Source organism: Carassius carassius, chromosome 6 (genome assembly GCF_963082965.1).
Source record: "Carassius carassius chromosome 6, fCarCar2.1, whole genome shotgun sequence".
NCBI lineage: Eukaryota > Metazoa > Chordata > Actinopteri > Cypriniformes > Cyprinidae > Carassius > Carassius carassius.
The window spans coordinates 1,536,751-1,551,764 of record NC_081760.1 but is presented as its reverse complement, the minus strand read 5'-3'; the positions used below and the strand labels follow the sequence as shown (position 1 = coordinate 1,551,764).

At 37.7% G+C, this 15,014-nt stretch overlaps 1 protein-coding gene across 3 annotated transcripts; it reads left to right on the top strand.

Annotated features, from left to right (window-relative positions):
• Positions 1-676: 676 nt before the first annotated feature.
• Positions 677-14,429, top strand: LOC132142170 (NEDD4-binding protein 2-like). 3 transcript variants are annotated; one of them, XM_059551827.1, is made up of 16 exons: positions 678-909; positions 2,643-3,372; positions 4,394-4,518; positions 4,897-4,985; positions 5,218-5,294; positions 5,380-5,532; positions 5,701-8,048; positions 8,633-8,718; positions 8,845-8,890; positions 9,913-10,070; positions 10,161-10,285; positions 11,359-11,485; positions 11,571-11,753; positions 12,158-12,326; positions 12,431-12,554; positions 13,580-14,429. In XM_059551827.1, the coding sequence occupies exons 1-16, from the start codon at positions 771-773 to the stop codon at positions 13,635-13,637; spliced, it is 4,737 nt and encodes a 1,578-aa protein (XP_059407810.1). In that variant the 5' UTR covers positions 678-770; the 3' UTR covers positions 13,638-14,429. The 3 variants fall into 3 exon arrangements, with proteins under 3 accessions (XP_059407811.1, XP_059407810.1, XP_059407812.1); XM_059551829.1 differs by lacking the exons at positions 678-909; positions 2,643-3,372 and adding an exon at positions 3,957-4,052 and having other exon boundaries at positions 4,327-4,518; XM_059551828.1 differs by lacking the exons at positions 11,359-11,485; positions 11,571-11,753; positions 12,158-12,326; positions 12,431-12,554; positions 13,580-14,429 and adding an exon at positions 10,614-10,643 and having other exon boundaries at positions 677-909; positions 10,161-10,303.
• Positions 14,430-15,014: the final 585 nt, after the last annotated feature.

Sequence of the window (15,014 nt, the reverse complement as noted above, 5' to 3'; positions counted from 1 at the left end):
TTTTTTTTAACTTGCTGTAAAACCTTTTGAAAATTAGTGAGGTCTGGGGTGGGGTTTTGAATTGTGCTATTATAACACCTATATATACTATTCATACAACTACCCATACAACTAAAAACATTAAAAGAGACAAATATGTGGATGTTCTTGAAAGATGTTTTCTCTATTTGAGGGCGTGGAAGTTTTTCAATTAGACCATATTTATTGCATAATTTTTTTAACATTTTACTATAGGTCAGGGGTGGATAACTGTATCATTTGTTTTTTATTCATGCATTAATACTTATTACTGTTATAGATTTCAAAGAAATTAGTCAAAATTATTTCTTGTCATATGGCAACTCCGTACCATGTTTATGTATCATATAAAATGTAAATATACTTATATGTATGTACTTATATGTATGTACATGTACTTAATTATTGAACATGTTTTGTTTATGTATTATATAATCGTTTATTCCTTATTCATCTACTGGACAATGCATTAATAATACTGTGCAAGTCATTTCAATAAAGCTAATTTGAACTAAATAAAAAAAGTATATTGTTATCTAGTTTGTTTATGTTTTGCTTGGATTGATGTATTATTTTCATCAAACAAATATCCTCCAGTCCAGTGGATGGCGGTAGTGCACCAACAGATTACATTAGCAACCGCCAATAAACACCAGAAGAAGAAGTTGTTGTTGTTCTTTTGGTTTACTTGCACTTTTACTTCCTGTGGTACAACTTCTAAACAGTGGATTCGCGGTCGGTGTCACAGCAGAATGCCAAAGAAAAGGAAGAATGAGATTCCTCAGCTGGAATCTCAAAACCGAGACGAAATCGTCCAGAGCATGCAGGAGATGTTCTCACATCTGGACCCGGATGTCATTTACATGCTGCTTTCAGAGGCGGATTTTAAAGGTAGGACGCTGGCTGTGATTTTAGCAGGTGTCTAACATTGCAAGACACAGTCCAATAAGACATTTATGATTAGCTGTTATTGTTTTGGGACATGCATATGGTTTCTTAAACTAACCCAAAGCCAGCTTTCCCATCTTTACCTGGTTGACCAACTAATAGCAGGTTTTTTGCTGGTCAGAGGTCATCTTGGGTCTTCTAATGGTCTTCCTAAACCAGCTACATGTACCAAAAGCTTTTATGCACTTACTTGATCTTATTATATTTTCTATATAAGTTACACTGGTAAAAATGATGCTTTGGTGAAGCAAATACTACAGAAAACATTTGTAATTCTACATGCAAAAAGTAAGTTCAGACTATAAATTCAATATTAGTATTCTATTCAAGCTTGTAGAAAACTAAAGCTTAAATATCAGTGTTGTAAAATGAAGTAAAACCTCTGCATTTCTGATACTGGTGTTTCCATCATGCACTGTGCCATGAAAGATGAATAAGGTAGATTTTTTTTTTTTTTTCCCACACTGTTTTATCATTGCATTTGTTGTTAAGTTTAGTAATTTGCAATTTTGTAACATCTGGAGTTCAAGTTCTACTCAAAAATGAACCTGTCATTGTGTATTGTGTACTTAGTACCGAATTAAGTCTCTTTGTTGGGATGAGTGCTGCTTTACTAATTATGTAGATATTGTGTCTACATTATATATATTGTATTATTTACTTGTATGTGTATTTAGCAACATACATGTTAAAAGCATGGTTTAATTAGGTGCTATAATGAGAAAAAATTAAAGTATTGCCAAGTTAGCTTTGACTAAGTAAAAATTATGCAAATTTTAACTGGCCAAGCTAAAGTTAGTTTTTTTCTTTGTTAAATTTACTTAAGTTAGTTAAGTAGATTTGACTTAATTCTGTATGTGAAATTAAATACAATTATTGTAATATTAACTTGTATTTTCTTTATGAATGTTAAGTTCAATAGTAACTATATTGTACATAGCAGTATCAGTAAAATTCACTTAAAATGTGTTAGTGTAAATTGCTAAGAAGTATTTTTTTTCAGTGTGTTATAATTATATTGAATTTGAACGTACATTCGTAAAATGAAAAATTACACACTAAAAGGGTGTTATAATGACGTTTTTTTATGTTTTTGAAATGCATGTCAGTCTCACCACGCCACATTTATATAATCAGGAATACAGTAATACTGTGAAATATTATTGCAATATAAAATAGCTGTTTATCATTGCAATCTTATTTTCAGTTTAATTAAATCTTGTTGTTATAGAAGCCATTATTTCAGTCTTCAGAAATCATCCTGATATGGTGCTCAATTATTAAACATGACTTTTATTGGATAGTTTCTGCTGCATACTATTTTAAATAAATTGTTTCAGGATTATTTGATTAATTAAAAGCTTAAAAACAACATCATTGAAATATTTAGTACCTTTGTAATTGCCTTAACTATCAACTTAATGCATCCTTGCTGAAAGTATTCATTATTTTATTTATTAGTTTTAAATCTTACTCATCCCAAACTTTTGAAGTTGAATGTTTCTACAGAAATAAGCAGCAAAAATGGTTCATGTGTTCATGTGTCACTAAAGAGCAATGCCATTACAAAACATTTTTTTATTATTATTTAAATGGTAATAATTTTTCACAATGTCCTTAAATAGTGCACACATTTTAATATATGTATTTTTTTCATGTTCATCTTTCTGCATTAGTGGACAATGCAATGGATTCTCTTTTGGAGCTGTCAGACGCTGCTGAGGACCGAGCCTCATCACAGAGCTCCGTCTCTTCAAACCAGCCTGCATCACATCCAGAGCTCAATCCTACTGAAACCCTCCTGACAGAAGAGTTCGATGCTCTCTTAGATCAGGAACTTCAAACATTGATGGCACAGCAGACTCAAACCAGCTCGCATCCTCTGATGTTCCCACTCTCCTCATCCCAGCTTCCAGCTCCTCAGACTGTACCAGATCCTGGGCTCAGTGAGGCCCGCGGTGGTAGTTCACCAGTGAATGAATTAAGTTTTGGTGGGGATCATATCCCAGAGACCAAAGCCATATCTCTTGACTTCAGTCACCTAACACTGGAGGCCAGCTCTACTGAACCGAGACCCTCAGCCTTTCAGGTGTACTGTAGACCAGAACAAGAAGCTCTCAGCACACCTGCCATGTTCTGGAACACTCATGCTGCCGAGTTTCATCCCCGCGCTGTGAGGCCGGCCTTCATTATACCTGTTATTCCTAACTCCACAGCATGGGGCTCTAATGCCCTCCCTGCTGCTCAATGGTTAGCTCATGCACCTATCAGACAAGCTCCTCTGAAACCTTCTGCAGCTGTACCGAAATCATGGACTCCGCCCTCCAGGAACAGACTCAGATTAGAAGGGCAGGTGTTGGTGTTACTTCGAGGGGCTCCTGGATCTGGCAAAAGCACCCTTGCCAAGTATGCGGAAATCTGGGATGTGTGTTATTCTTTTGAAAAGAGATGGAATAGCATAGGAGATCCTTTTTGGTGTCTTAAGAAAATCTTAGATGGATTGTTCTTTGGTAACTTTTCATAGGTGGGAAGTTTGCCATGTGGTGGTGTTAAATTTTCTTATTTTGATGAAGCTTTTTTCATGATATATGTGACCCTGGAGCACAAAAGCAGTCTTGAGTCGCTGGGGGTATATTTGTAGCAATAGCCAACAATACTTTGTATGGGTCAAAATGATAGATTTTTCTTTTATGCCAAAAATCATTAGGATATTATGTAAAGATCATGTTCCATGAAGATATTTTGTAAATTTCCTACTGTAAATATATCAAAACTTAATTTTTAATTAGGTACATGCATCGCTAAGAACTTCATGTAGACAACTTTAAAGATGATTTTCTCAATATTTTAATTTTTTGCACCTTCAGATTCCAGGTTTTCATATCTCGGTCAAATATTGTCCTATCATAACAAACCAAAAATTAATGGAAGGCTTATTTATTCAGCTTTCAGAAATACAAACCTACATTTAAAAAAATGTTACCCTTAGGACTGGTTTTGTGGTCCATGGTCATATATGGTATTGTATTGTATTGCATTACAAAACCAAAGAAACCATATTGAAGCTTTTTTTAGTGAAGTTTCAGGTTTTTTTTTTAAACATCAGATTGGCCTTTGACAAGAACATGTAGGAAGCTAAATTAAATTTGAAATAGTACAATAAATAAACAAAGTAAATATCTGAACCTGCTGTGGAGCTTAGTTATAGAAAATTATGGTGCATACATACTGTCAAATCAGTAATGCATGATAATTATCAAAGTATACTGTAGTGAATACCAGCACAAACTGTACATAGGCTGTATTTAGATTTTGAGATTAACCACGCTGGCAGATAACCACGCTGACCTGACTGATCAGATTTAATCTGACCACTCTGCTGTAGGGTAGTTTCATAGATAGATTTTTGTCTATCTCTGTTGTCCAGTGCTATGTTGGCGCAAAACCCTGGAGGGGTTGTTTTAAGCACTGATGCTTATTTTACTCGAAATGGAGAGTACCATTATGAGCCCCATTTACTAGGAGAGGCCCATGAGTGGAATCACCAGAGAGGTGAGTATTACAGGCCTGTTTAGCTCAAACCAAAGCAAAATGTCTGGTGTGTACAATTAATAGCAGTTATTGCACTTTGTGTTAAATTATTAAAAGGTGCAATGAGTGATTTCTAATAAACACTGTTGAAAGGGGATCAGACAGAGCATTGGAACACTCATGTAGCCAATCACCAATAAGGGGCGTGTCCACTGGTGATGGGGGAGGTGCCTGTGCTACATAAATATGTTTGTGTTTGTTTATGTGAAATATAGTACTACTAATACAAACAGACATTATTATCTAAGCTATTCGACTGATAGCACGTTAAATTACACACTTCATCTTTAATCTTTATATAATCATTCTGCAATTTCTTTGTGGTGATCAACATTTCAGCAAAAGAGGCTTTTGAAAAAGGCCAGTCACCCATCATAATAGACAACACCAATATGCAATGTTGGGAGATGAAACCATATGTTTCTATGGTAAGCAAGTTATTTTGAATCGCTTAGTATTAAATACATTATTAATGTTTCATATCAAACCGCGTCTATATTGTGTTGTATTGTTATGAATACGTATATCATACTACACAATTATACATTGCTATATATATTATTCATTGGTTTAACTTTAGAATATTCCACACTTGACTGTGTGCACAGATTCTTAAAAACGCCATTGTGCTGATTGTAGGTCTTCTTTTTTTTCTTCTAGGCACAGAAACACAGATATAGGGTGTTGTTTCGTGAGCCAGATACCTGGTGGAAAACTAAACCCAGAGAGCTGGAGAAGTATGTCAAACATAACCACAAACTAGAAATAACTATTCTTTGCTGCAGATTCATAAACTGTTTCTGTTTTGCCCTCTTTATAAAGGCGCACAAGGCATCAAGTATCAAAAGAAAAGATCCGACGCATATTAGAAAGGTATGACAGATTTGTCTCTGTCCAGAGCATCATGATTTCACAAAGACCGGAAAAGGTGCCAAGTGTTGTGGATTTGACCCAAACAGAGACTGAGCAACCCCAGTGAGTATATGCATTATAAACACTTTAAAGTATTTATGTTGTGCTTTAAACACAAGCAGCAGAATATGGTTGTCAAGAAACTGTACAGGACAATTTGAGTGTTAATAACTATGAACTACATTTTTTTTTTGTATTTAAACAATTATTTATTTCTCTTATTCCCTTCAGGCGATCTTTACCCCCTTGTCTCAGCCATCCTGATCTTGTTGGTGACTCTGGGTTGAGCAAACTAAACACAAACCTTTCTTCATCTTTCCCCGATGTGTCCTCTGTTAGCCAGACTTACAGTACCATATCTGCAGGAGAGGATGAAAGTAAAATAAGCTCTTACAGTTCCAAGGAATCCATGTTGTTCCGTGAGAACCTTCTGGAAGGGTCTGGAACACCTCTGTCGGATCTACTTGATGCCGAAGCGTTAGACTTAGAGCTAGATGCCTGCCTTGTAGACACGGAAAAAGAATTGGGTAATTTGAGTTGCGGGACAACTGAAGAATTTGTAGGGTCAGCGCATGAAACATTTCCAGAGTTGCCTGTGGCATTTTCAGAGTCCATTGCTCAGCGTGTGAGGAGGGACAGAGGAAGAGACAGATATGCCCTTGGAGCTAGTGCCGTGGACCAACCTGTGAACTTTGACCCCAGGATTGATTCCTCAGGGCAAGATAAGGAGGAGGGATGTGAAGTTGAGTCTCTTTCTGAAGAGAAAGGAGTAAGACCAGAGCTGTTGGATTTTGTGGGGGACTGGCCAATGGAGTCTCAAGGACAACGTCAAGGAAGACGTAAAAATTCAAGAAATAACACTGTTCTGGAATCAAGTGTTGTTGAACACAAAGATAACGCTTCTTCTAAAGAAGACAAGCAGTCCGATACCGAGAAGCTGAAGATAGTTGAATTTCAAAAACTTGTAGATCTACTGCAAGGTGGAATGAACCCTTCTCTCCAAGCGGCAGCTCCAAGTAAACAGGCTACTCTGCATTCCCCTTCCTTTGGTGGAAAAGAGGGTACCTTGAACTTGGAGACTGTGGTTTGGCCTGAGCTCCCTGACTGTGTGCTGGAGAGAACGTTCTCAGAGTGCACTGACCCAAGCAAGGATTCTTCAAGTCCTTCGAAATCGAGACCAGACCCAACTGAGCAGGCTACTCCAGTGTGTGTTGAGAAGGGCACACAGGATGAGTTTCAGCAGGAGGACAGTGTGTTGTCAGAAGAGAAATGCAGATTGAGCCCAAATATCCCAGAATCTCTGTGTTCAAAGGTTGTCGGAGATTCAGAAAGCAGTCTGGAGAGACGGAGAGGGCTTAGTCGGAGAGTTGGGAAATCTTGTAAACTGGCTCTTACCTTTACAAATCAAAGTCCTACATTGCCTTGCTCAGAATCTCCAGTTATTGTGCATGTGCCCACTGATCTCGCACTTACAGGAGAACCTCCTTCATTACCCGTGCTGTTATGTTCCTGTGCCTCGACCCAAACACAACCTCAGGAATTTGCCTTGCTTTGGAGAATTGACCAGCAGAAGTGTTCAGAGTTAGACTCTGACTTATCTAGTAGAGGTGGGTTTTTTTTGGAGGGAAACTCTTTGCATTTTACCCCAAAAACAAATGAAGAGCAGTCTGCCTGCCAGCGGGGAGTGCCGTATCGTGTGGTCCATGAGAAGGGTTCTCAGGTGGAAGAGAACGACTTTAGAGAAACTAACTCTAAAAAGGAAAACCTGGATATTCTGAGTCGCCATTTCAGATGTGTCTCCATGGATATTCTGCAGGACCTTTATGAGAAGTGCCATCGAGATATTGAGTTTACAACTAACTTGTTACTAGATTCTGGAGAGCGACTGTATAAAGTAGATGAGGAAGATGGCGAGGGCAATGACATGGGGTCTTTGGTTCCTGAGGAAGAGTCATGTACACCCCCTATAAACCCATTAGAAACCGTGATGGGCTCAGAAAGTGACTCTAGCAACATTTCAGCAAGTAGCATAAGTCCCAAGTTTCAGGAATCTATCTTTAGTGATGTTAGCCACGCTGATGATAATTGGAGTCCAGGTCTAAGTTCACAAAGCAAAGCTGAAGGATCGGATGAAGCGAGCATGACCATGAAAAAATCTGAGCCCGAAACGTCCTTTGCGTTAGAAGGCACTAAAGTACAACTGGAGGTTACAGCAGCAAATGAGGAACAGCCAGATAAAACAGGTCCTGGGCAGGAAGAGGCATTAGAGACACAATGTGAGAATGTTGTCCAGTGCCCGGAGGGAGCATTGAAGGAAGGGAGCGAAGAGGAGGAAGAAGGAGAGGATGAGGAGACAAAAGCAGAGGTGAATGCCATAACTCATTCACTGCTGTGTCAGGTTGATGAAATGGAGCGCAAAGAGGAAGAGGAGAGGAAGGAACGAGAAAGAGAGCGAAAGAGAGCCGGACAGGGGGAAAGAGAGCCAAATTCAATGGATATTCAAACCTTGGAGTTGAAACTTCAGACTGAACTTGCATTGCAGCTTTCTGAGCTTTTTGGACCTGTTGGGGTCAGTCCAGGTAATAAAACATTGAATCAATAAGTCAAATAAATGATTCAGTCATTCATTACAGTTACATGAAGTGTCAATTCAAAGCCAATAACAATGTTTTTTCAATATTCAGTGTAGTGTGGGTCTATATTTTTTCAAATCTTGGGGAGTTTTGTTCATGGTTTTTACATGACCTACCCTTGATGTAATTTCCCCCAATTTCGCTTCCTTCTTCCAAATGACAGATGAATTTGCTACAAAATACTGTAGAATTTGATCAGACCCACAGTCTGTGGTTAGTTTCATTTTATAATTTTCCATTAAGCATTGTTTTTTCCTTGCTGTCCATTATCCTATTAGAGCAGTACTACCATCAGGACCAATTGAGAACAACCACACTAAACCATTGTGTTCCCATTAAAAGCCCATTAAAAAGTAATATTTTTTACTAAAAGTAATATATATAATATAATATATAACAGTATATGAATATCACTAATACAGTGATATGAAAAGCTCTTATTTTGAAATGAGGAACCACATCAATCCTCATTCACACTCATGAAATTGTTGTAAAATCTTTTCTTTTTTTTTAAATCCATATTGTTGCAGGTGCGTTTTCTTCAGATGACTGTGCAGTGCAGATAGACCTGAACTTGGCCAAACTGCTGCACCAGAAATGGAAGGAAACTATCCAAGTGAGATATTTTCATATTATGTTTTACAGTAACCTACAAAAAACTGCATAGGTTTTTATTTTTATTTTTTTAATGATTTGATTCTGAATTGATGTAAAATTATCTGGGGCCTATTGTCTTTGGCAGGAGAAGCACAGACAGGCAGCTCTGTCCTATCAACTAATGCAAGAGAGTAAGAACGCTTATTCTCTCAATACACACAAACACAGAGGGAATACTGATTTACAGCGGGTATAACATCCAAGTGAAAGATATAACAGCAAAAAAAAACAAAAAACAGATTCACTGAGTTGGAAAAGTGATCACCCCCTCGGGTCAGTATTCTGTTGAAGCGCCTTTTGCTTTAATTACAGCCTTCAGTCTGTTGGGATTTATCTCTACTAACTTTACACGTCAGACTTTGCAGTTTTTGCCCACTCTTCTTTGCAGAACTGCTCTAGTTCAGTTCAATTTGATTGTGAGCCGTTTTCAGGTCATTCCACAGATTTTCAGTCTGGGCTCTGATGAGGCCATGCAAGGACATTCACCACTGTTTGTCAGTTTTGCTGTGTGCTTTGGGTCATTGACAACTTTCTGGCAGAGGGCAGCAGATTTCCCCTCAGTATTTTGCCCCGTCCATATTTCATTCAATCCTGACTCATGCTCCAGTCTCCAGAACAGGACATCACCAGCTGCAGAAATGCTGTTATTTAGATGCTGAGTTGGATTGGATTTCAGCCAGATATATCGATTGGTGTTGAGGCCAAATAATGCATCATTAATCTTCAAGGTGTGTTTTGGCAAAGCTCAGTCTGACTGCATGTAGTCTTACTTGAGGATTTTCCATTTTTCTTGCAACCCTCCAAAACAAGCCACATTTGTGGAGAATTAGTGATTTTGTTGTCACATGCACACAATGACCTCTCTTTGTCAAATGCTCCAGTAAAAGCTCTTTTCATGCTGAGCTAATAAAAATAAGCACAGCTGATCGCAGTTGAAAGTCAAACGGCTTTGTGTGCCGTTGAGAAGGTGATTAGCTGCATCTGAGTAATTTTTAGGAGGGGGGGTGATTCTTTTTCCAATTCAGTGGTTCTGTGTTTTTCTTTATGACATGCTGGTGTTTGATCTTTCACTTGAATGTTAAAAGCTGCACTGAGTACATACAGATGGATAAAATAAAAACAGTGTCCATCTTCATTTCAGACTGCAATCAAGGTCCTGTCCACTGGGGTGAATCACAGGGCAGGCCAAGGGACCAATTAGGTTTGCATGAAGAAATTCCTTTTATGGATTACTGGAGTGCATCCCGTGCTCCTGTCTCACTGAGGGACATCATGATTGAAGAGCAGGTGAAGCAAGACAGCATGGAGAAGGTAACGGTCACACATGGGCACACACAATGCATAATCACTGCCAAGAAGTGTGAAAGTAAGCAGTGCGAATGAGCTGCATTTGGGTTTTAGTCCAGGTCAAGTCGGAGGGAACTGGATAAAAAAGATGGTGCAGCCAAGCTGAAGGAGAACCAGCTGTTTTCAACGTTCCCCACCATAGACCGACATTTCCTCAGGGATATCTTCAGAGATCACAAGTGAGAATATTATACATGGTGATATTAGCAATAGTTTTATATTTGTTCAGATCAAATTTCACCTGTAGGTCACTGTGCTTATCAGTGACGGCTCTGGCCGTTGAAAAGCCCATTGGAAAAACAAAACCCGATTCTTAAAGGGACGGTTCACCCAAAAATTCTGTCACCTTCAAGTTGTTTAAAACCTGTATGAGTTTCTTTCTTTTTCATTTTGTATAATGTTGGTTACCAAACAGTTGACGGCAGCCATTGACTTCCATGGTATTATTTTTTCCATAAATATAAATGGTTCTTCAAAATATCTTCTTTTGTTCTCAACGGAAGAAAGAAATTCATACCAGTTTGGAACAGCATGAGGGTGAGTAAATGATGACATGAATGTAATTTTTGGGTGAACTGTCCCTTTAACCCTGTGCCTGTGATAACTGTGCTGCTAAAATTGAATGATTGCAACATGATATGGCATTCACAATGCATTTAAAGATCATAATGTGAAAATGTAAAAATATAATGTAAATATTCAGTTAAAAAATAATGCAGAATAAGGTTTTATTTATAGAAAGTAGACATTCTAATGTGTGGAGTTTTTGCGATAATGTGATTTTTATTTATTTTTTCTCTCATACGGCCTTGGTTTCTTGGTTAAGGCATTTTTTTGTTTATTCTTTGTTTGTTCACACTTTATTTTAAGGTCCAGCTCACACTATTAACTCTTACTTGTGCCTCAATAAACTCTTAATTTGCTGCTTATATATAATAGTTAGTAAGGTAGTTGTTAAGTTTAGGTATGAATTAAGAGTTAATTAATCATAGTTAAGATTAAACACAAAGTTTAAACAGTGTTTTCTGGTGGTGAGCTATATGTCTGTCCACACTGAACAATTGCTGCACCACCATTAATCTAAAATGTTGTCATGCAGAATAAGACATTAATATATGCTTTATAATACTGATTAATGGTCAGTATGCAAGTAATATGCATGCTAGTTAATAGTGTTAATAGTTTTTTTTTTTTAGAAAAAAAAGTAAGACGAGAAACAGTGAGCTGACAGGTTGTGCTTGTGTTTGTGTAGATACTCTCTGGAGCACACTGAACAGTTTTTGCATGCTCTGTTGGATGAAGGGCTGGTCAGAAACGCAGTGGCTCCTGAACCTGTCCCTCAGCGTAATGCCACGCACAGAACTCAGAGCAAAGAGCGGGTGAGCTACGTGTGACCATACAGCATACTGAAATGAAACGGGATCCCCATGTTGATCGTTGACTCATTTTCACTCGCTCACTCAGAGATGGAAGCCGAGAGATGGAGAGGAGGAAGCTGCTCACTTCCAGGATTCGGAGGATCCAGAATATGAGGACTTCCGCACAGAGGCAACACTGCAGAGACATCAGCAGATCGAGTGTTTTAACAAGGCGGCTGAAGCCCATCATCAGGGACGCAAGGATGTAGCTAGTTTCTACACACACCAGGTTAAAGAGATGAAAATTATAATGTGTGCTGAATCAAGTGTTGCTATATGTCTGTCCACACTGAACAATTGCTGCGCCACGTGACACACAGATAATATCATTTCTTATGTTCAATTTACAAGAAATAAGGATTTCTCCTTCTCCTATGTTTCTCCTGATTTCTAGTTTCCTCTGGACCATTCTGGGGATTTTAAACGTTCTCCTAAATGAGCTATTCATTCTGTGAAGCAGTGTAAATAATGTAGTTAAATCAGTGTTTGTGTCAGGATCCCCACATGTTGAGCATTATTTTCTATATCTATTAGCAGATGCTTTTTAAAAATGCATGCGCAGTGCAGTGCTGCTCTTGGATCAGAGCTCTTATTTATAAAGATTCTATGCACAAATTTTGTGTAAATGCTTAGGGCCGCATGCACGGGGAGAAGATGCGTGAAGCGAACCACCGAGCAGCCATGCAGATATTCCAGCGAGTGAATGCTTCACTCCTGCCTCAGAATATTCTAGATCTCCACGGACTGCATGTGGATGAGGCCCTTCATCATCTTAGTCAGGTTCTCGCCGACAAAAATTTAGGTATGTGATCCACAAACAGTTTTTGTAGTGTATGCATCACATGGATTTGTATGGGTTTTGATGTCAGACTCTGGTGTTCTCTTTAATGCATGTGTCTTTTGTAGAGTTCAGTCAGGGTTTGTGTCAGCCTCAGCTGTCAGTCATCACTGGAAGAGGCAATCGCAGCCAAGGAGGAGTGGCACGCATCCGGCCTGCTGTACTGGACTACCTCCAAAAGCACCACTACAGGTTTACTGACTGCTTCCAGCGCTCTCTTTCTGAATGCTGCATTGATTCACTACATGCAACAGTCATGCCATCGCATGAAAATGAAATGAAACACATTATAGGTCCTGCCAAGTATTAAGAATATCTGGAAACGCTCTTAAGTCACACACAAAAATCTAAACGTGCTTGTGTATTTAGCAGGGTATGGTTTAGAAACAATTCTCACTATTATCTAACTACTAACTGTGAATTTTACCTTCGTAAACTCCTAAATAGCAGCTTATTGATGGTTAGGAAAGTAGTTGTTAAGTTTAGGATATCTAAAATATGCTCATGCCGAATGAGGCATTAATATGTGCTTTATAAACAGCCAATGTGTTAGTAAAATGCATGCTAATAAGCAATGAGAATTGGTCCCCACAGTTTTGATCTTTTATTCAAAATATTAACAAAAATTCATAATATTCTCAGTGGGTCTGTTTTTCTAAATGAGGATATTTCATCAGCATAAATTGATCAGCAATCCAAACTTGATACACATACACATAGATTTAAAGTTAATTTAAAAATCCTTTTTTTGAAATCTTAATTTATTTATATGCATTTTAAAACAATTAAAATTGTGCAAGGCCAGGCAAGTATATTTATATAGCACATTTCGTACACAATGGTGCTTTACATAAAAGAAAGTAAAATAATCATGAAGAAAAATAATCACAAAAATAAAAACAAGCAATTTAAAAACTTTGAAAATTATTTTAAAAAATTACTTATTTAAAATCAAATTTAAAACATTTAAAAATATAAAATGATTTGACTTAAAATACAGTGAATGCGTAAAATACAGTGCAATCAGTTCAGACATTGCACAGCGCTCATTCAATAAATGCACAGCTAAACAGATGAGTTATAAGTGAATGCTAGGAAGCCAGCAGCATTATAGGGACTTGACATATTTTGACATTTTGTTATTGTATTTTGCAGAACCAGTTGTCTTTGAAATGTGCATTTTGTGATTTCTTCATTTCTGTCTGTCTTTCTCACAGTTACACCGAGCCTAAGACCGGATTGGTGCTGGTCACGTTTCACAAAGAGCTGCTTTAATGAAGCTTTTATCCTTCAGTTTCTCTCTTTCCACTGCCTCAGTCTTTTCTCTGAGGACTAAAAGTGCCAGTATTTACACTTCTTTTATCTTTTTACCACATGCTTATTTTCACGTCTTTCTGTAAGAGTGCACCAAAGTCACAAAAATCTCATATTTACAGTGTTTTTTTAATGCATTGAGCTGTATATACAGATTATACTTTCTTGAATGCTGTATGTTGATGTTCCCTTCCAAGGTCACTAGACACAATAGATAGTGGCCGCACATTTTTCTGAATCAGACCATATAGAGGAAAAAGTGGATTGTTATTCAGGTACTTGTTTGATTTTGTACATTATTTCAGTCCATGCTTTTTGCTTGTAAATGCAATGCAATGTCTAGGATGTGGTTTTCAGAGGTTTAGTGGCAAATGGGGACGTCACATTGTGTTGGTATATTAAATCAAATATATTTAATAGCGTTTCTGGAAATATAAATGCTGATCCTCAGTCAGCTTTGCATTTTAGTTTGTTTGTGAGCAGTTTGGACTGATCCTAGATCAGAATGGTAGATTTTATGTTGCTGTGAGTGCTGGAGTTTTAGCTTCGCTTTGGTTTTTATATTTCCAGTTTAAAATGTTGATGCCACAAGTATTTTTATAGACATCTTAACGCTGCTATGCAAATCACAATTCTTATGTGTCAGAATTTATTCTTGAAAAATGTTTTTGTGAAATTGTATATTTGGAACCTCAAAGATTTTATATGTATCATTTTGTTATTGGGGAAAAAAAATGAATTGAAGAATAAAGTCTTAAAATGTGAAAGCTTAGATTTTTTGGGGGGGGTGAAATTATAATGGAGTTTAATCAGCACAGCTCTACAGGGCTTCGTGTAGCGTGTGCTTGGAGCTCAAAAACACAGCTGAACGTTTTCTACATCCTCGTTTCTCTTTCTCTGCATTTCCCCTTGAATCAGTAGAAACCGTTGGCGGGGGAAAATATAACTCAGCTTGTTGAACGCTCAGAAGCTGACGTTTCTTTTAATGAGTAAAGGTCAGATTCCTCCATGATGAAAGTGGCAGCTGTGGATGTGAATGCAGTGCACTTCCTCGCCATCAGAGGGCGACGCGCTCAATGAATTTCTGGTTTTATTAAATGTTTGATGCTATAGCACATGCACTAAAGTTTGGATGCTTTGAATTGCTTCCTTCAGCTGATCTAAAAACAGCAATGTAACCACAAGACAAAACTATCATGCTTTAATTACATGCCCTTTCATAACTTCAGTCTGGTAGTTATTCTATTTCACTTGAACTCTAACTTCAGCCCAAGGCTGTTTTAGAGACCTTTCTAAAAGGTGCGTCTAATTTATGAACAAATCATTTAAACTGGATAT

Excerpts from the sequence above, each read along its gene's own strand:
- LOC132142170 (XM_059551827.1), top strand. The coding sequence starts at position 771 with ATGCCAAAGAAAAGGAAGAATGAGATTCCTCAGCTGGAATCTCAAAAC. Across the intron at positions 8,891-9,912 it reads CTATCAACTAATGCAAGAGA|GTCCTGTCCACTGGGGTGAA; the intron begins GTAAGAACGCTT and ends ACTGCAATCAAG. Across the intron at positions 10,071-10,160 it reads AGCAAGACAGCATGGAGAAG|TCCAGGTCAAGTCGGAGGGA; the intron begins GTAACGGTCACA and ends TTTGGGTTTTAG.